We start from the raw sequence: 22,413 nt of genomic DNA on the forward strand, positions 1-22,413 counted from the left end.
TATGCACTTCATGTCCTGTTTCCTTAAAATCTACTTTATTCTTATTGCTTCATCCATGCCTGTCTAATGTCTAGTCTCTTAATACTAGCTTATCCAACCAAAATTTGTGTGCCTTCAGTTCCTTTGTAATCAGCCAATGAGTTTCAACTTAAAACATCATAAACACATGAGAATACTGTCATACATCAGAAGATAAGGAAGTAAAGTGAAAGAGACAAAGAGATATTATGCTATAATACTGAAACATAACAAAATCACATTAACCATACTGGTATTTGTTCATATTCAAACTACATTCCATTCTTATGATTTTAATCTTGACTTTAGCAGAATTTGTTTATATTTACATATTTATAACAGTTATGGCAAACCTTGCAACAGAAATGTGTAGTTGCCTGAAAATTCACCGAATAAGATTCTCAAGCAATTTAATTATGACAGCCTTAAATTACGTTACCTTTGAGAAATAGCCAACCAGATGAGCCCCATGCTTATCCACTTCACACAGAATGTAAAACAAAAATGGTTCTACATCAAAATAAAGTGTCTTATGATCGAGAAACAGCTTAGCTAGCAGGCACAGGTTTTGACTATATATCTTGTGATAGTTGCCATCAACCTCCCAGATGGAAAGAGTGCCCTTCCGGTAAATTTCCTTCCCAGGGGGCATTCGCCATGTACATTCACTCTGAAATAATTAAAAATTACAAAAGTCCACAAAACTGAAAGTTTCTCAATTTGTCCTCATTTCTCCAAATTTTAACACATACAACATCCCCAAGTTACGAACTACTTGCATTCTAAGCATTAATTTGTAAGACTTTTGTTACATTATATAATGAAATGAGAGGAACATGGAATGAAGCAGTTGTATCCTCTTTTGGAACATTTGTCTGAGAGACTCGGGGGAAAAAAACACAAGAAAAATCTAAGGCACTCTCCAGTTTCATTTGGTATGATACAATTCTCAACCACAAAATTTTCATTTAATACATCCCTTCAAAACACACATATGCAAGGTATTCAGAATGAAAAGTGTAAACTTAGTCATGTTCACAAAAATGTCAGAAAGCTGAATGCATGCTTTATCTCATGGCTAACGTTTCATGCAGACAGTTCACCTCTATTGCCCCACTGTTTAAAAGGAGTGAATATACAATATGTGTTGACTTTGGGGATCATTTACTAAAAACTTAATTCTGGCAAGTTTGCCCATCACTATGAACACCTCTCATATATATATATATATATATATATATATATATATATATATATATATATACACAGTATATAAACACATAGTCATTCAGTGACTAGGATAAGGGGCGGACAACTGGGATTCATTCCCAGCAAAAGCAATAAATTTTTCACTTAGCTACTGTGTCCAGACCAGCTCTGGGGTCCACCCTGCTTTATAACCAATGGATACCATGGGTTCTTTCCTCAGGAAAAGTGGATAAGGCATGAAGATGATGAATCACCTCCATTTAGTGCTAAGATCAGGAAAAAGAGAAACTACACCTTCACTCTCCCGCAAGTATTTATGGTGTAATGCTTAGAAAGGCACCAGGGTCAACACATTTACATTTCAGATCACGTGTCAATACGTTGTGAATGCAAGCTTCATGGCAAACTTCAGCCAAATAACAATGTCCCTCAAGCACTCTGATTCTGCCAAATATACTTACCAAGTGATATCGATAAGTCTTCTCCAGCCTCATATACTTAAGGCAGTACTCACAAATCCACAGCTTTGATTGTTTGCCATATTCCTCAGGGTATGGACTGAAATACCACGTGTCAATCTCGTATCTGCCAATCTGAATCCGGTCAATGTACTTCACTTTAGTTATAGCCTCATGCTCCTTCTCAAGGGCAGCTGTTGTAGGGTCCATTTCTGCATATGTCTACAAGAAACAAAAGAAATTTAGGTTAGCCATAAAATACTGACCAAGTAGAATTGTTTACAGGAAAACTGGGTTGGACATTATCCACTGTCTGACAATTTGACATTTAAAACATTTAAGGAGCTGACTCTAGTTCCATCTTCAAGCAAGTACACCTCAGACAACGGCTCTGTCCAACATAACCTTCAGAGAATTACCAAGCAGAATTTACCGAATAATATATGACAGACTGTGTCATGTTTATCACTTAATACTTTATGCTTAATTTCACTTTCAAAACTCTTCAAATTTTACTCAGTATTTTAACTTACAAAGTGATTCTCACAAAATAACTTGTAAATTAAAACTGACTGATAAAGTATGCTAAGAAAAACACACTGAATTTCCATCATTGTACTTTTCATTTCAATCCATGATAAACAACAAACTAAGGGTGGAAGACACCAATGTTTCAGAAAAAAGGTGGCATCTACCTACAAGACTACACATCATTATAACAAAGAGAAACATCAACATTTTTTCAGTCACTGCTGCATGTAGACAGGCACTGGACAGTGAGGTTATTGCAGCTGTCTTATAACAGCACCATTCATCCCAAAAGACATCCCTTGAATATGCAAGACTGCACTATACTGGAAAAATACCACTTCCCTGAGGTGTAAAAGTGGTAACACCTGGAATACTACCATAGCAAAGAAGATGCATCATCTTTGTTGTCACTCTAATAAATACTTAGGATTAGAATGCAATATATATTTTTATTTTATAAAATACCCTACCAATCTGAATATAAGACAAGGTAAATAATTACCTTTTGTATGTGATTAATTTCATCATGCCTTCTTTTCTGGTTCCTTGTGATCTTCCTGTCTGATTGATCAGATAGTAAATCTCCAGCAGATATTCTTTCATTGTTCTTCCACTGTTGATCGGACATATCGAACTGGGAAATCATTACCCTGAGGAACAACGGAATACTTATTAGCAGGGTTGGAAAATTCCTGGAGAATTTCTCACAGGCGTGTCAGAATTTTGGACTAGTACCTCAAATGTTGAGAGCAAGTGACTGAGCTAAATAATTTGTATGCAACTAACTTCATCATGCCTTGTTTTCAGATTCCTTTCAAGCTTCCCAACTGACTAATCAGATATTAAATCTGGCAGATATTCTTTCAGGTCCATCATTCAACATATCAAACTGAGTGGTTATTACCCATGAAAAAAAAAAGGAATAAGTCATGTAGCTATTCAATAAATTTTCAACTTTCAAGAATCTAAATATTCATTACCATGTTCACAAGAACCCGTCAACGGTCCCTATCTTGGGCCGCATGAATCCCATTCAAACACACATTTTCTTTAAATCCATTTTGTTAACCTATACCTGGATCTCACAAATTGTTTTCATGTATGTGTTCTGGCTAAAATGATAAACACATTTTTCATCTCACCCATGCATGCTGAATGCACTGCCCATCTCAACCTAACCTAAATTACCCCAATGTAATGCAAACTGAACATAAAAACTGTGATTACACAATAAAAAAAAACAGCCTGACTTGACCTAATCCCCAGGGCAATAAAATATAAATGGAGTGACCCATCCCATTACACAGGTGACGGTGATGCTGCTGTTAGACTGTATCCAACTCCGACACTTAACATCCAATTGACGTATGACACACCTCCTTGCTACCCATTTTTGTGTCTGAAGATACTGGATTAACTTCCATGCTTGGACCTTACAAGTCCATGAGCTTGAAGGCATTCAATTACCTTAAGTTTTGGGCCTTATAATAATTCTATTATGTTACAAAACCTTGTTTTCATAATGTTCTGGAAACACTGACTTTGTGATTGGCATCAGCTACAATATTGTAATGTATAACTTTTAGGGTTTATCAATGTCATATGTTGCAGATGTTACTACCAGTTAGAAATATGTTTGCTCTTACATATTAGTTTCCTACATACAAACTGCTACAGAACAAATTCATGATATCATAAAGTCACATAATTTTTAACAGTTGATTATAAACAGTTCTCAGATTATTCTGGGCCAGTAGGATATACATTACCTGTCCCTTTGGACCCATTCATCCAAACGTCTGTTGTAACCTTCATAGTGAACATAATATTCATAGTGGCTTTCAGCATCATTGTAGCGGGTCTGAATGACCTCAGCTGGATCTAAAAACATGTGACAAAATGTGTTAATCTTCAAAAACCCAAATCTGCATAGTTTTTATAAAGCTTTTGGTCACAGTAATAAAGCGAAGCAAGGTGATAGGTTATTTACTTTTGCTGACAGATTAATTCTATCTACAACAATCACTGCAACAGGACTTCTAACTAAATCTCCATATACACAAAATACAAAACTAGCTGCAACTTAGTTGGACCTCACACTATCAAAACAGTCACATTTCCAACACAGTCATTTATCAACCAGATGTTAATATTTAAAACAATAAGTCTTTGTCAACATATGTTCTTTTAGTGCAAGTGACCAAGTTCAGCTGTGTATATTTTAATCTTTAGGTTTTCATGAAATAAATGCTAAAATATGATACTAATGTGATCGGTAGCAAGCATTCCCTGAATTAAATCTGTTCTTAACGTAGTGGAAAACAACTTTGGTCGATAGTAATTATAGTCTCAATGTTTCAAGCACTTAAAGAGAATCACCTGAAGACGACCAAATAGGGGCGAAACATGTAGTGGATCTTAATAAACATTGAGACTATAATCAAAAAATTGTTGTGTAGACGGACTGTCAACCTAACGCTTAAAACGCAACAGGATGCATCCATTAAAATAAACTTTGATTTGTTATTGTCCTTTTAAAACATTTCTATTTTCCCACAATTCGGAAGGTTTTATTGGATTTTACGTGATTATTTAGCTCTATATTCTTGTGATAAGACATGCACAATTAGTTTGATTCCACTGAATATAATTTTGGATCAACTTCCTAACTACCGTATAATTAAATGCTGATGCAATTGGCAAAAACATACATAAAAATGCAGTACGCTGTGCCGGAGTTAATATATTTCATATCACATATAAATGTGCTCAAAAATATAATGAAATATGCCATCACAGGTTTTAGTGTCTGCGGCATGCAGTCCAACTTACGCCAGGAACCATCGCTTCTTCGAACTAAATAATGCTCTCCAATGTCTAAAGGCTGCTCATCTACCGACTCTGCATCTTCATTGTCACCACCCATTTTACTATCTGGCTGGGAGCTTTCCGATCTTCTATCTTGTTTGACGAAAGAATTTTCTACCTTTTCTCCGACATTCTCTTTATCAATAAAACCAACGTCAGCCATTTTACCAAACAAACAACTCAAAATACCAGTTCCGACAACGGAACTCGCCTTTATAACTAATACCTATTTTCATTGATGAAAAGCAAATATTCCCCACATAGTTTGTAACAGGGCAACCAATTGTATTAATTTCTCTTGTGAGAGAATACAAGGATTTCACTTTGTTCAAAGTTTTGAATTGAAATTAAAAATCGTCAATCCGAACTCCGATTTCTAAACTTAGTCGCCCGAATAAAACAATGGCAAGTTTCCAAGTCTTGGTGGGTAGGCGAATGCGCAGTATATTTGTAAGTTGACCTAACGTGACAAAACAAGACCTATTCGAAAAGGCGTAGGCCAAGGTGAATGCGTAGTTGGGTTCGCAGGAGGATGCCAACATAACCTGACCTAACCTATCATTGTGAAATCAGGACTTGCCGAAGCCATCGTCGGTCAAGTTGAATGCACAATTTGACGCTTCGACCTACCCAAAAATGTGCAGCGGCAAAATAAACAATGGCACAGAATCTGACTCCGTTTCCTGTACAGACAACGAAATATGGAAAAGGGAAATCTAAAGGTTTCTCAATCATTCAGTTCAATACTCCGATTGGGAAAATTTCTACATGTCTGTTGGTTACTCTGAGCAATATTTCACAGAACATTGTACGCGTATGAGAAACCAATCGCCCAAAACCACAGTAATAACGTACTATTGGAAAATGGCTTCCGCCAAACCAAGAGCAGAAGAACAGAAGTCATTACTTTCAATAATAAAAGAATGTGGACTTAAGCCTTTGACGAAGAAGAATGTTTTGTTCTACTACACGCCTGTTCTGGGTGCCGCAAGCTATACTTTTTTGTCTGTAAATGTTATGAACCCGGGTTTGGTGGTAAGGTATGTGAATTTTGTTAGTCTCTTGAATTCGTCATGTGTTGCAGTGTTAGTTTAGTCGGATCAGATGTAGTACTGTAGTAGTGATTAGTCCAATACAATTTTGTCAACAGATTCGCCCCAAAGCGTGATGTCACCAACATATTGCTTTTCAGTACATTTATTGGATCTGGATTGTACATTTATAATCGACCACATTTAAATGCTGCACCATGGACATTGCGAATTGTTTATAGGTGAGTTGTAGTGCTAGTATGAGTGGGTGTGCTGTATGCATACAGATATATGTCCATTGTAAATTTAAATGCAACTTTCGGGCTGAAGAATTTTATGGTTAACTTTGGCCCCAGAAGGTGATACCTTAGTAATACCTTAAAATGTCATTTTTCCGTTCTCACTTTGTTATTTCATAATCATCCCCACTGATGCAACGTTACGTAACGAATTAACGACGCAGTGATATAAATAAATAAAAAAATAGGTCAACTACTGATAAGATTTGAATGTGATATTTTAATGATTTTCTTTTTCTAGCACTTTTGGTTCTGTCATCTTTGCATTTGGTTCAGTCCTCCTGTGGGCTGTACTCAGAAATGCACTTCCTCAAAACATGGCTCTTTGCAGCCTTGTTGGAGTATCCTCAGGAATCACACTTATTGGAGTTGGACAGAACTACCTAAATTTTGTAGATTCACAGCTTGAAATTGGAGGATCTGAATAAAATACATAATTAAATTTGGTTTATCATGTAATTAATTATTATTAACAGGTTAAACAGTAGTGTAACATTTCAGTGTGGACATTGAATTGAATTTGAAAAGTGAGACATAATAACAGGCTGTCAATTATGTTTAGGTTTGGACCTGTCAGAACTGAAGTACCTTTTAAAAGTTGATATATTGAATTCTCATATAATATATCCAATACATACTCTAGTCTGTAATAAGGAAATTGAGAGAGATGTTAACCATTGTTTTGTGGAGTTTCTCATGCTGCTTTTGAAAGAATTATAAATTTAGAACATTGTGATAATGTCCCAGTATTTTCATCTTGCATTGGACACCAGTTATACAGAACAAATTTTTGTGCACTAACAAGTTTCCGATGATGCTTTTGGATACTGTAGGTGATATCTGTGTTCTGTTGCTTAGCCAATAAAGGCCAGATGGATGTGATTATTTAGTATTTTTATTTTCATAATTACCTTCAGAAATATGGTTGTAACTGTTGCATGCATCTCAAGTGGACTATTTGCTTCTGTATTACATTGGGATCTGTTCACAAATAAAAGTACTGCATATGAAACTAAAGACTTGTTCAATGCTGAGACTGACAAAACTGTTTAAATTTTATAAAATCGTGATCTCCAATCTGTGATCATCTAGATCACAGAAGCTGAATTGCTTATAACAGCAGTTCTCAAACTGTGGTACCAGGGATATATATATATATATACATACACTTGCATACAGCATTTGGCAAGTTCTCCTGTTGTGGTGGGAAAACTTTATGACCTTACAACCTAAAATTCCTTCACATACTTTACTCATTTAAAATTAATATAACCAAGTTGTACTATGTACTTATGAGCCGGGATAGCTCAGTCAGTATAGTGACTAGCTACAGGTTGGACAACTGGGGTTCGATCCCTGACGGGGGCAGAGGATTTTTCCTCTAGCCTCTGCGTCCAGACCGGCTCGGGGGCCCACCCAGCCGCCTCTACAATGGGTACAGGGGTCCTTTCCCGGGGGTAAAACCGGCCGGGGCGTGATGCTGACCACTCACCCCTATCTAGTGCTGAGGTCAAGGAAGAGAGGAGCTATACCTCCACTCACCCCAAACACCTACATGGCGTATAGTGGGACAAACTTTACTTTACTTTACTTTTGTACTATGTACTTTCTTTTCTATTGGCAGTAAGTTTTGTATTTTCTAAGTTTCTTTTGTATGGGGTACCAGACATTTCTTTTAGTATTTATCAGGTATTACCAAATGGGAATATATTTCACTGAGGACATCCTGGTCCGTCTGCACAGGTACTTAGTCAGTGGCTTCTCACTGCAGAGGCCTAGCTAATAAGTTCACATGTTTCATTGTGGATAACTTATATCTTTCATATGTCCACTCTTCTGAGACAGCCATAGCTTAAATACTTTACAGCACAAAATAAACTTATTACCAGGCACAGCAAACTGCAGAAAACTGAAAGGTTAATGTTAAATATTTTCAAGGCAGGTGATAGTTACATACACCGATTAGCTATTGTCTGCTGATTGGCTGTGTAGCTTTTCAGATATATAGCTCCTACATCTCTGTACCTCATCCCACAGGGTTTCAGGCTAGACTCAAACAGTATTTCTCCCTCCCTAAGTAATTCTACTGTGAAGCATCTGAGATGTAAAAGGCATAGTGGAATATAATGGGGCTTCGGTTCATTTTCAATATAAAACTTTGTGATTTGTTTTCTGTTGTGTCCATATCAATGTTCCCTTTTTGAAATTATTTAAGACACCTTAGTTTTAGAAATGCTAAATTTGGCAAAAAACTCATGTAAGCATGGCACCTTAATTACTTGAAATTAGAGACAATTTACTTGATTAATAAAAATACAGTTCCATGTCCCATGGTTATTACTGCTACACAAACCACCATACATTTTTTGGTAGGATTTGAGGTGGGAAAGGTTGTGACCACTCTTTAGGAGTATTACAAATTGTGTGAATATTTTATGTGATGTTAACATAAACATCAAAGAGAGATATAGAAGCATAGAAATTACATTATAAAGACTGTTGTACCGTATTTGGTTTAAAATTTATGACATGATTTGATGACTGGAATGACTCCATACATAAAACGAAGTGATTATGTACATCAAATGTGTCACTGCATTGCCATATTATGTTTATACAAGATCAACAGTGTCACACAAAGTAACCCAAGACTGAATCAGGGTCTCCACAGTCAGAAGCCAGTGTCCAGCCACTTAAGGTATGGCATGAAGCAATTCATTTATATTAATTTTTTAATATTAAACAAATTCAGATCCAAAATGTTTAAACAACTTTCCATTTATTCATATGTACACACATACAAGGTCTGGAAGCACAACTAAAATCTTTTGCTTTAGAATGAATTAGGTAAGCAACTGTCACATCTGAAACAAGTTTTAACTTTCATCCTTCCAATATGTAAATGTCAGTCTCAATTTCCCTGTCCAGAACCATATGGTAACAGTTACACTGGTATAAAAATAGTGACATAGGACAGAGGCACCCTGGTCTGTCCAGCACTACACTTGAATGACAATACTTTTAAAGGGCACAATTTGTATTAATTTATGTTCCCATAGCAACTGATATTTTTAATATATATTAAAACATACGGTAATTTCAAGAAACTCACTTATTCCTTACCCAACCCCGTGACATATCAATATTTTATTATCCATTTACTTTCACCACTCTAAATTCTGTTTTACCCAACCAATTATCAAAGTTATCCATACAACAATCACATGCACTGCACAAAAATCATTCATCTAAATGTTTCTCATAAGAGATTAAATGTACATAAACATCTTTGACCAAACAAACTTTAGTTCTGTGAGCACTAAACCTGCACAGGATACAAATAGGAATTGTGATTTAACACAATTTAAACAGGTCTGTAACAGGAATGTAACAATTACATACTTCGAACACTTCTGCACAATAATTAAATATTTATAGTAACATTACTTTTCAATGGTGTATAATATATTGAAGTTACTGACACCAGTGCTTGAATTAGAAAATGTTAGAAACCATGACTTCCCATTTCGTACATATTAAATCTACACAATGTTTCTCTCCTTTTTATAGTGACATACTGCCTTTAACACACTTACTACCCATACTACCATGACTGGAAAGTATGATTAACACTTGTTTGTTCTGCCGGGAGATTTCTGATCTAGTATACTGCAATTAAAATAATTTTTGGGGGGTTTCTATGTGATTTCTTTTGATCCACCACACAAAGCAATAACAGTATCTGTAATCTGGGGGTGGTACACAATGGCAAATGCATTGCTTTAATCTATGTTTGTTCAGTTATGTGTTAATGATGGAATTCCTTGAAAACTGAAAGATAATAATGATAGTGTTATTTATTTTATATTATTTACAAATGTTTAGTACAATGAGCCAGTTTCCTAAATCACAGTTCTAACCAAACACCCTGGTAGCAAAGCTTAGGCATAGTAATTATGTACTAGTAGTTAGTGTGTTAAATGTCAAAAAAGACAAATTAAACTGCATTATGTTTATATCCAGAATGGACCTCCGATATTTATACGTGGCTCCAGCTCATTTCAAATATGCTGTATAATTTTCTTACAATCTATGACAAGTGTCTCACTAAGCCAACAATTCATTTCAGTATATAGATGAAAATAAAAACTTCAAAAGAACATAACACTATATTCATGATGTTTTAAGGAAAGTATGTAAATATGAAAGAATAGTCTTACTAAATACATGAACACAATGTTCACAGCGTAATTCTTATACATTTTGGCAGTGAATATCCATAAAACACAACACATTTGGAAAAGTGAAATTCCCTTCCAAAACCAACTAACTTAAAATTAAAACTAAGAATTAAAGAAAAAGACAAGTCAATGAAAGCACCAAAGTTTGGAACACACATGGTCATGTTGAAGCATTTTGTTTCTTAGTGCCTGAAATAGTAAAGTTTAATTTGATTAATTTACCAGAATTATAGCTTTGTAGTCAGTCACTCTGAGTATATTACTAATAATTTTAAATTTCAAACAGTATTTAACTCAAAAGGAAATGCTGTGATGTGTGACTATACTTTACTTTTTAACACCACTTTATGTACCTTATATCTGTTTTTAATTTTGGTACTAAGTTATTACATTAATGGTGAGCAGTTAAATTAACCATAATTTACACCAAACTTTGAAGCTGGCCTGCTCTGAACTCTGTATCTTACAGTTGCACACTCCTGTTCTGTGAACATATCACATATTGTCTGTTGCACATTAATGTTCAGAGGTCTTTATCAAATTCTGGTAAAATTCTTAATAAAAGATCCTATTATGGACTAAAATCAGGATTAGTATACTTCTCATATCTCATTAAATAACAAACAAAAAATCAAATGAAAGTTACAGACCTTTATGATATGTTTCACTTTATGTATATATTTTTTATATGAGCCATTTTTTAATTTGTTATATTTTATTTGAGCAAAAAGAATTCCTACAGATATAACTTATATATACTAATGTTTAGATATAAGCACACCAAATCTCTGCTATGCAGTCAATCTAAGCTTCACATCTTGTTTGAGCTATACTTGTTAATTTACTATACAAGAAATATAGTGTATCACTTTGGCACATGTTTGAATTTTTACTGTTACTGTTATTGAACTCAGCTGTTAATTTCAGCAACTGTATGGTTAGTTGGTTTTAGAAATTAATTTACATATTTTTTAAACATGCATGCCATTAGTTTGTCTGTGCAATCACAGAAAGTTGTAAACAAATCTCATGAATTATCTGTACAAATTATGTTATATAAAAACATTTTATTATATCTTAATAAATGCTAATTACTATCTTTTTTGATATATAATTCTACAATCTGAGATAAAAATGATTTTCCTTCTTCCCATCCCAGTTACAAATTATGAAATATGATAAAGTGAATATTTTTAACATCCCTGTCAGCCAGCCATCCAGTCTACTGTACCCATTCAACGTATTGAATAAGTTATTACTTTTTATCCTAAACTCAGTTGAAAAGTAAACCATATAAATAGAATTACAACAAATCCACTCCACTTTTCTTTTTCCACTGAAGCGATGAAGTATAATATAATACAGAACTGATATTAAAAAGACATGGCACCATAATAAGCACATACAATATGCACACACACACACACACACACATATACATGTGCACTATTTAAAAATTCATTATGAAGTGTAAAAATACTTGGTCATAATTAATACACATTCAGCAAACTCATAGACAAACACACAATATGTACAAGTATGTTTTTAAAGAAATTACCATTAACCACATTACAGTTTACACAATGCTCAATGATTAATAACAGGAACACCATCATTATGAACATGGATGTAACCCCACATCATTTCAGTTCTTTATTAAGCTACTCTATGAAATAAAATTCTCTAGAAAATGTCTTCTAAACAATACAATAAATTTTGATCAAAGTTCCATGACAACATGACTAGCTAAATACAATTAACATCACATAAAAGGCTTACACTGTAACCTTTTTCTGTGCCATTTAATTTCACTGTATCTACACAATCAAGACTAGTTAACTGAAGCCCTCTTTACACAATACAAACTCTTAGCTGATAAAACCAGAATCTTCAGATATATGTGTCAAATTATGTAGGTGCTGGAAACAGAATACATCTTAAAATTCTACCAATTTGAAAAATAAATTTCATTTGAATTCAGTATATGTGTGAGTATTTTTTTAAATACTATTTGAAAATGTTATATGCAACAGGGACAATTTAATTTTACTGTCATGTTGCATTAGGTGCAGCTAAGAGTTAGTGTCACAAAACAACATACTTTTGCATTATTATTTACTTTCCAGACTTGTTATATTTAAAATAGTATGACTATTTCTAAACAAACTAAATGTTGCACCAATACTTGCTTTGGAATTCTCTTATAATCTGGGCACTAAATTAATACTAGCAGAAACAAATCAGATTTCTTCCCAACTTCTTTGCTAAGCACTCTGGTAACTGTAGAAAAAGAATAATATATTGTGGAGAAAAAATCCCTAAAAGAAAAGTAAAATCTGGAAACATAACAAAAAATGTAATAAGTTCTCTCATAAATGCAAAATACAACTATGTGAGTTGCAAAATACTGTGCCAAAGAAAATTCTGCAAATATTCAAACATGATTAATGGTCTATGTTCAATCCATTGTTTTCAGACTTTGTCTAAGCCAAGTTCAGAACTCCTAATACTTGCATATTACGAATGTCGGGACAGTGCCCTGAGAATATCTTTTAGTGTCCAATTTAAAAATAAAATCACAAGCATCTTAATATAAGGAAACCATCAATGAAAATTTATTTACGCCATGCATGTACCTGATTCTAAGGCACTTGCCATATCTGCAAACACGTCAAAATTACTTATGCTCGCATACGTTAACAGAAGTTCACTGGATTGTACATGTGCTCTGATCAATAACACCCATTCTCAATGCCCGACACAGTTAATGTTGTATTGGTTTATTGCAAATTAGTTTTTGGGTAATGTATACCCTCAACAGCACAGACAGTTGGACAGCATTTTCCATGTCTGATAGTATCTCTCACTGTAGCAAAATCACAAATATTTACTACAAGGAAGAAAGAAATATCTGTCACTGAAATTGGTCTTCTGTTATGGTCATTAGTGTCAAATGATAGGATCACTGATGAATAATAAATTGTAAATTATATAGAAGGAAGGGGTCATGACCCAGTTTAAGGTATTATTCTCGCATATAATATGTAATAAATGCACACACTGTGTATAGATAATAGAGCCCAAAAAATAAAATTTTCAATTGAGAAATTAAAATAGGGATTGTGAATTTCAATAAAGTATATTTGGAATTTCACTGTAGTCATACTTCATAAAGGCTGTACCAGATGTATAGTCTAATTAGTGCAGAATTAAATTCTTAAATCTCAATCATATATACTGATGCAGGAGAGATTTTGAAGGAAGTAGATGTGGCTTATCTCCTCTTATTTTTCTGGAAAAAACCGCAACACTTAAGCCATGATAATCATTCTCTGGTTAATATTCAAACTGGATACCTAACCAAAGACAAGTTAGGTGATTTACGGCTGAGGAAGTTTTCTTGGTGGTTTCATTGTACCCAATAATCAATTTTACAGGATTCATGCACTCATTCACAAATATATTATAAAGTTGCCCACAGTTTGAAGTCTTGTCAAACAAACAATTATTAAAAATGGGATGTTACTGAATTTGTGTGAAGTTGCGAAGACCATCAAAACACTGCAAATGTTTAACTCCATTTATGTACCTGCCAGTCTCAAACAGCGATATGTAGTACTATAAATTTGCAATAAATTTGTACTTGCTTACCAGATGCACAGTACTGCAGTGCCATGGTAATTCAAATATACAACAATAACCACACTTTAAGATGACTGCTTTATAGGATATTGTTCCATGTAGTTTCATAGAAAATAAGAGACATTTCAGAGACATGTTATGCGTCCATCATTAGGCATCACCTCGATGATGGATAATGCACCTCTGAAACATTGGTCAAACTTCTATGAAACTACATGGAGCAATATCCCAGAAGGCTGTCATCTTCAAACTCACCACCACGAGAACCTGAAATCTTACAATAACCACACTTTCATATTTGCTATTCATTTTCATGATTAGAGACTTGTCAAGTAAAAATATAAAATGACTAACAACAAGGCTCTTGAGTACCAAGTACTACTCAATATTAATCAATTAAGCGTCATTCCATACTAACTGGCCACTTACAATTAAGTTTTCTTCACATATTTTCATCTACGTGTCTCACTTTAAACAAACAACGTACCCAGAATCCCCATACATTATCCAAACCTACTACCACATCTAATACAATGTACAAATGTACACTAGATAAATACTTTTCACGTGACCATCACAATACACCCCATTCTTTCATCAAAATGCATAAGCAGTTCAAGACAAAATAAAATTCAGAGTTTTAAATGTCCTTTATGCAGCTCATGCCTGCACCTGCTGCTTATTGATCGATAACTCACATTAACATTGTATTCTATGAGTCCAGCTTCGCAAGTTCTGCAGTATAGATTCCGATGCTTTCCATATCAAACAGCACGAAATAGATCTGTTTGAGTGAAGAAGACATCACATTTACAAAATAGTTGCTGATCGCTTTCAAGATGGTCTGAGCAGCCTGCTGCTTTGGAAAGCCAGCCCTGTCACAAAGAAAGTCAAGGAAAGTGATTAATTATACATGACTTGAAGCTTTTGCAGTGACTAAATGTGATACAAACTTTTGAGTGACTAGCCACATCGGTGCGGGTTCACAGTCTGTTTCAGAGACCTTCTCGGCCTCCATCCTCAGGGAATGATGACATCATTACCTGAAACAAACTACAAATTCGTACTGATGTGGCTAGTCACCTGAGAAGATTTTATCACAAGATGGGGAATGCCTACTCTGTTGGCTCCATTAGAAAAGCTAACCTCAATCACTGGACAACTACAGTTAGTCAACTAAAGCTATCTAAACCCCTAAGATCAGGTTTTGTTAATGACAGACAAGACAATTTACAATAAGAAAGTAAGAAAGAAATATCTGTCACTGAAATTGGTCTTCTGTTATGGTCATTAGTGTCAAATGATAGGATCACTGATGAATAATAAATTGTAAATTATATAGAAGGAAGGGGTCATGACCCAGTTTAAGGTATTATTCTGGCATATAATATGTAAGAACTAAAACTAAGAAGAAGAAACAATTCCTTTCAGAATACTTGATCGTAATAGAAGTCCAGAAATTCATTAACTAATTATAATATATCATCAGAACACTTTAGAATTAATTTAAACATTTAATGTTTCTTCTAATTTCCAGCTGAATTCATATCCTTCCACTCTCATTATCTCATGTTAAACTTCATCCTCAGTTTGCTTTCCAAATCTAATGTCGTCTAGAGAAACATTAAAGGAGAATCTTAAAACATTGCATACCGTGTAGTGTAATAGAATATAAAATAGGCAAACAAACAACTATTAACACTATAAAAAAGACACTTTTGCCATACGCGTTTCAACCTCAAGAGGTCATCATCAGCGGCATCAGGGAAATTAATTCATTTAATCAAATGGTTTTAACTGGATTTAGAAAATAAATAATGAATAGGCTATTTAACAAAAGTATTTCAAGCGACACTGCACTTAGCTATTGATCGGATGGTCCGGTGGCCGTAGCTGGTCTACGGCGAACTGTGGTTGCGTCATTCATACCTGTGAACTCCAGAATCTGGATCAATAGCTAAGTGCAGAGTTCAACCCTCGTGAATAACAACATCTAGTGCAGTGTCGCTTGAAATACTTTTGTTAAATACCCTATTCATTATTTATTTTCTAAATCCAGTTTAAACCATTTGATTAAATGAATTAATTTCCCTGATGCCGCTGATGATGACCTCTTGAGGTTGAAATGCGTATGACAAAAGTGTCTTTTCTATAGTGTTAATAGTTGTTTGTTTGCTTATTTTATATTAAAGGAGAATTTCACTGTCTTGCTAAAAAACCATAGATAATAATGGCACTCATTCGTGGAACATACCTCCCACTACCTATAGCAGGTATGGCTAATGATTTCAGATTCTTCTGATCAGCTAATGTCAGACAGTTCTTCACGGTCTTCTCCAACTTATCAGTTGAATCTACTTCATTCCATGAAGGTCCATTCACATGAATAACCCATTTCGCTGGGAAATTGTGACCTGAACATACTGCTGCTGTAGTAAGACAAAGAAAGAAAGATAAATGCTGAAACAATCGTGAAAGCAAAAAGCTAAATAGAATGGAGAGTTTTATAAACTTCTTAATATTCAAATTTTAATAAAAGCAAAAATCTGACTGAAACACGGCTTAAACATTGAAAAATTCCATAAGTAATGTTACCCAGTGGGTTCTGAGTCAAATTATTACCACTGTCACCAATATAAAATATATATTTTTTTAAAAAAACACGAAAACATATAAAAATAACAAAAATGCATCTGTAAGTGTAATGACAACTAAAGACCTTATGACAAAAATTGACCCAACTACTAAAACATTTTGTATATTAAATACAGCCAGTCAAAACAATGTAATGTACTGTGTGTTGTACCTGTGGTGGAGTCGAGGGAACCGTGGGAAGAGCGCAGGTCATGTACTTCTTGCAAGAACTCCTTTCCTCCTTTTTTTTCTAGTGCCTGCCCCACGTCGCCCATCATTGCAAAGCTGGTATTTGTCGGGTGGACCAGTGCATCTGCAGTTATGTTGGTGATGTCTCCTTGCACAACTGTGAGCTGTAATTAAATTATGCTTAAAGAAAATACTTTACTTTTAAACATGGCTATAGGGAGTATCTTCTGTTATGGTTTTATCAGACTCCATAGTTTCCTCTAAAATAATCTTTATACATTATTTGCACAAAGTCAAAGGAGACTGTGTCATCCACAAGTTCTATCTCCAAAACAATTAAATGGATTCTGATGAAAACTAGCACTTGGGGGTCTGAACTAAAAGAAGTCAGGCAAAAATCATTTTGATCTTCATCTATTGAATATAAACTCTACTTCAAAGGACATTTAAATTGATGCTTACTTACTGCCCAAAATAGATGTGACTGAATTATTTTCTTCTGACACATCAGACTAGCTCAATGTTGCAAATTTTCAGAGTGCCCTAACCCCCTAGAATTTAGATGTTTTCTTCTGCTCACTGAAACACGTGTCTCGGTACCAGAATTAAAAAAAACTGTTCAAGTCCTGATATAAAATATGCCATATATTAATGCAGAATATGTGCACATGCTCAGGAGGTACAAAGTCTCACCTTCTGCCCAAGGAACAGCTTCTTCTCCGACAATATAGTCACCCCAGTTCCAGCTGTGGTGCTGTTAGTACTTGTTTCCTTTGCTTTGCCCTTCCCTTTGCCAGTTTTCACTATAAGAACACACATGTGATGTCTCAACCCAAATTAATATAATACAGTTCTATATACCTGTTACAACCAGTAATATTTAATAATGTTTTTCCATATGAAGTCCTGAATGCTTATTACTCCTCCTGATTAATGAGCCATCCACTAATTTTACTTAAAATTCTTTCATACATTTAACCTTTGTAAAATGATAATATGGGATTTAAGACCTCATACTATGAGATTACCAGCTGCACTTTAACTCTGGGATTTAGTGGTATATTATTTTGACCCTTTGGACTGCAGCCAATAAAAGTTAATGTAAAAAACAAACAAAACTAATAACAAGCAGGAATTTGAAGGATCACCTGCTGAGGAACTAGATGCTTTCTTAGTCCGAACACCACTTGATGCGGGTACTGGTGGTGATGGTTTCTTGTGGTGTGATATGGGCTTTGTAGCAATGGGCTTCTTGTATGGAACTGTAAGTGGCATATTGTTGCCCATCACAAACTTCCCACCTTTCTTCTTTGCTAACAGCTCTGGGTGGATCTTCGGTAGAACACCACCTGATGCTATTGTCACATTCTTCAGTAACTAAAAATAAATAAATATTAACATTTAATATTAATCACAATTATACCTGAAGTATTGGTATCCCCTGAGCATAAATAATATTACTACTACATGAATCTGCTTAATCAGATTAAATTACTTAAATAAAACAGGCTAATTGGTTTTAGTTTCAGTGATACAGAAGTTGTGTCTGACAATGACTGAATAAAACAGTTGATTATACTTGAAGAAGTTCTCTAAAATACTAGCTACACTTACAACTTTCAGAAAGTGAGTCCAGAAAGTCAATCATTAGATTGACTGTATGAAGTCACATAGTAAGCCTCAATACATCCATTTTTAACCAATTTATGCACCAATATCTCATATATGTGTTTAACCATAAATTTGTTCAGGGCATAAGCTTACCACTATACTTTATACTGAAGTCAAGAATGCATTTGAAGTTTGCTTACTGATACTTTCTCAGGTGCAGGCACCAAATGAGGGGGGATTGTGAATTATGTGGAATAAACATGAAAAAGCCTGAAGATAAACAGCCTAAAGACTAACTTTAGACCCCATGATCTCCCATATATGATGTGGGATGCTAATGTTAACCACTCAACCATGATGCAAGGTACAAGAATACAAACAGTAGAAGTCAATCATGTAGAGTAATTAAATCAGAAGAAAATAAAAAGCTGTCCCACTTTTGGCATGAAGGCTATTGGGGGTTGAGGCAGTATAGCTCCTACTTATTCTTAACCTCAGCACTACATGGGGGTGAGTGGTCAGCGTCATGCCCCGCCTGCACTTTACTCTCAGGAAAGTACCCACAGTACACATTGGACAGGAGGCTGGGTGGGCCCCATAGCCGTTGTGGACACAGAGACTAGAGGAAAAATCCTCTGCCCCCATCAGTGATTGAACCCCAGTCATCCAGTTCATAGCCAGTCATGATACTGACTTTGCAAAACAAATTATTCTGTTACCAAGTGTAATTCCTCATCATTTGCAACAGCCAGTAGAATGTGTCTCGGTGTTATCCGTCCTTTTCTGTTGTCCCTTGCAGCATTTCCTGCTAACTCCAAAACTTCAGCTGAAACAAAACTGATGTTATAAAAACATATTTAAAAATATTACCTCACAATTCAAATAATTTTACATGGAAGTAAAAATAATTGTGCTCAAAATTGTGTATTGTAACTGAAATTTCAGAATTACTTGTACAAAAAATACTTTTATTTCAATAAATTTGTGCACGTGTTCATACGTGATCTTCAATTTCTGCTTCATACCTGTAAGATATTCGATGACGGCTGCCATGTACACCGGAGAGCCGACTCCAATACGCAAACGGTGGGTCCCCATCTTCAAATACCGGTGCATCCGCCCCACCGGAAATGTCACGTTAGCTCTCTGCGACTTAGACATTGCTTTCTGACGTTTCTTTCCACCTCTTGCTGACATGTTTGCCTATGTTTTTGTCAGTAAATTTATAATAAATACCGCACCTACTCAAAATAACATAAACATAACAATTCTACAATACCATTGAATGGCTGGACAGAAGATCAACTACATCACTCTACAGCGACTAACCTACAATGTTTATATAGTCCATAAACAGATGCCACTAACTTCATCCCTTTTTAAAGTACATGCTATTATTTATTTCACAGTCCCATTTTATTTTCATACAAGGTCGATTTGTCTTTGTTGTTGCAGAGTTCATCATGCTACATTTCAACCGGTGTTTAATTCACTGAGGCTTGAAGTTACGTTTATTTCTTAAACAGAGGGGTTACACTCCTCTCCCACAACCCCCATCATGCAGAAAATGAGATTTTCTTTACGGCTATCCGACACCTAGGCAAATTCATAAAGTTTGCCACAGCTACAGCCCTATGTTCCCAGGATTTTTATAGTGGTTCCTTCTTGTAGTAAAAGGGTTACAGTATTATGTTTCTGCAGACATCTTCACTCTTTCTACTCTGCTGCAGTTTGTGCAACTTCTCACATCAATTTTAAAAAGAACTGCAGTAATAAGTGAATTTTTGCTTATGGAGTGAAATTTCCTTTATTTAAAATGATATATGTAGGAAGAAACTGTGACAATTTCATGGTTGCCATCATTATCAAAAACATTACTCCCGTATAGATCTTACGATTCTATTCGAAGCACGCTAATGAATTATTTCTACACATTGCGTGCCAGCTGTCGGATAAATGCTCAAGTATTTCGTTCTCCGAATGGTGTTGACAATCTTCACTTGAAATCATGTCCTGAGGTTGTGTCAACGGTCCATAGATGGCAGAATATGCTTTGACCGCACGTTGCTGACATCTGGTGAATGTCTTTGTATTATTCTGACTTTTTTGTTTAATGGCGGTTTGTGTTCAAATGTTGAATACAGTCTCAGGAGTGAAATTGTTGTTGTATGATTTGAAGCTTTCAGGGCGACTAAGTATGATGAATTATCCTCTGGCTTAATTACACTGAGGACGAGGACGAAGATGGATCTCGAAACGTTGGTGTTTTCGCCTTTCAACAACCTGACAAGTGTGATAGTGTGAGAAGAAGTCATTAAACTGTACTGATGTTTATTTATTATATGAAGTGAATATAAGATGTTTATAGTTTGCAGAACATATTATGTTTATGAAGCATGATATCTACAGAAACTGATGAATGCTCTTCCTGACACCTTGTGAGTATATTTTATTTTTTTCTAACTTATTAATTTCTTGCATGATTATTAGCAGTAGGTGTTCAAATTATGAGTTAAATCATGCAGGTATATCCTATTCACCTTGCTAAAGCACTGACCGTAATTATGGTGAATTTCTATTGAAACCAATATTTTATGTTGTTCAAGCTGAAGAGTGGTTTAAATCATGCTTTAATGATAGAAAACAGAAGTAGATATAAAATTCCCATATTCATATTATGGAATAGAATTTATTTACATTCCATAGATTCTTCATGGGACCAGGCCAAGGCTTTGGAACACGTCATAGCACAAATACAATCCTTTCTTCTAATAAAAATATAAATTACATAGTTATGGCAGTAATTTATAGGCAACTCAAGTATTACCACAAAATATTTATAAAAGAAAGCATACTCACTAATGCTTACATGTATTTATAATAGATGAAAATTTTTGGTTGATGTAAATTCTTCTACTGAATGGGAGTGAAATAGTGCTCTTTTAGTGCTGTGTAGGATTTGAGGTTTTCATGGCAGTGAGTCCAAAGATGGGTTGTGTCACTTCATAGTCTGGTAGAAGTTTACCATTTCTTCAGAGATCCTTGCTGCCTCCATCATCCATGATTGCCCTAATCATGTACCTCTTTTAGTGCTGGCTTAAATTTATTTATATATTTTTCAGACTTTTTATAGTTGGGGGAGGGGGGGAAGATTATTGAATACCTTGTAATATTCGGTATATAAAGGTTATATGTACATCTTGTAATTATATTGTGGATATGTAATGGCCTGGATATAGGTTATATTAAAATAGTAAAAGAAAGTGCTAACAAGTAAAATCCTTACTTACTCTGTAGTATAAGTTACTTTAACTGAAATTTCTTAAATAATTTCTTCTTCTTTTTCTTCTATGGCTCTCTGGTCCGTGTTCGGTCCATGGCCTCCTCAATTCTCCTCTTCCATTCGGTCCTCTGTTAGGTCCGTCTGTCCGAGGCTTTGATTAAAGTTTCAAAACATCTTCCTTCTTACGGCGCAAGGTTGTTAGCCTTGCGACCAACCCCCAACCTGGAGGACCAGGGTACCTGTCTTAATCTGACCTCTCCCCCTCGACCAATCTGGCTAGGGACGCCCTACCAGTAGCTCTTGGGGTCACTGAGGTACTCAAGCCCCACGACCACGACAAGATGCAGGTACCATTAAGTGAGGTCTTAAATATTATACTGAAGATATTTCTCTGATGTC

General features: G+C 35.0%; 3 protein-coding genes across 6 annotated transcripts in view; 1 reads left to right on the forward strand and 2 right to left on the reverse strand.

The window, feature by feature from the left end:
• The window catches only part of LOC110841531 (histone acetyltransferase KAT8-like), a 16,618-nt gene extending 11,050 nt beyond the window's left edge, over nucleotides 1–5,568 (reverse strand). For 2 of the 3 annotated variants that reach the window (XR_015534883.1, XR_015534882.1), the window contains exons 1-5: nucleotides 5,049–5,568; nucleotides 3,986–4,097; nucleotides 2,719–2,866; nucleotides 1,689–1,907; nucleotides 458–688 (exon numbers count right to left, since the gene is read on the reverse strand). Coding sequence is in view for 1 of the 3 variants with exons in the window: in XM_022087171.2 (XP_021942863.2) it covers nucleotides 458–688; nucleotides 1,689–1,907; nucleotides 2,719–2,866; nucleotides 3,986–4,097; nucleotides 5,049–5,247 (909 nt within the window). In the remaining 2 variants the exon portion in view is untranslated. The remainder of the gene's footprint in view (nucleotides 1–457; nucleotides 689–1,688; nucleotides 1,908–2,718; nucleotides 2,867–3,985; nucleotides 4,098–5,048) is intronic. The other variant, XM_022087171.2, reaches the window with a different exon arrangement.
• Nucleotides 5,569–5,624: 56 nt separating this feature from the next.
• LOC110841533 (uncharacterized) lies at nucleotides 5,625–7,299 on the forward strand. The gene is made up of 3 exons (XM_022087174.2): nucleotides 5,625–6,124; nucleotides 6,235–6,357; nucleotides 6,656–7,299. Exons 1-3 carry the CDS (start codon nucleotides 5,853–5,855, stop codon nucleotides 6,840–6,842), a joined length of 582 nt encoding a protein of 193 aa, XP_021942866.1. The 5' UTR covers nucleotides 5,625–5,852; the 3' UTR covers nucleotides 6,843–7,299.
• A 1,875-nt stretch (nucleotides 7,300–9,174) lies between these two features.
• Nucleotides 9,175–20,066, reverse strand: LOC110841532 (core histone macro-H2A.1). Of its 2 annotated transcripts, XM_022087173.2 has the most exons (8): nucleotides 19,757–20,066; nucleotides 19,451–19,557; nucleotides 18,269–18,497; nucleotides 17,814–17,923; nucleotides 17,104–17,284; nucleotides 16,552–16,726; nucleotides 14,996–15,172; nucleotides 9,175–12,935 (listed from the first exon to the last, which is right to left on the reverse strand). In XM_022087173.2, the coding sequence occupies exons 1-7, from the start codon at nucleotides 19,926–19,928 to the stop codon at nucleotides 15,010–15,012; spliced, it is 1,137 nt and encodes a 378-aa protein (XP_021942865.1). In that variant the 5' UTR covers nucleotides 19,929–20,066; the 3' UTR covers nucleotides 9,175–12,935; nucleotides 14,996–15,009. The 2 variants fall into 2 exon arrangements, with proteins under 2 accessions (XP_021942865.1, XP_087203736.1); XM_087347610.1 differs by having other exon boundaries at nucleotides 9,175–15,172; nucleotides 19,757–20,063.
• Between the last annotated feature and the right edge of the window lie 2,347 nt (nucleotides 20,067–22,413).

This window comes from Zootermopsis nevadensis, unplaced genomic scaffold (assembly GCF_977971745.1).
Source record: "Zootermopsis nevadensis isolate Lab colony 2312 unplaced genomic scaffold, Znev_1.0 Znev_ptg000012l, whole genome shotgun sequence".
In the NCBI taxonomy this organism is placed as follows: Eukaryota; Metazoa; Arthropoda; class Insecta; order Blattodea; family Termopsidae; genus Zootermopsis; species Zootermopsis nevadensis.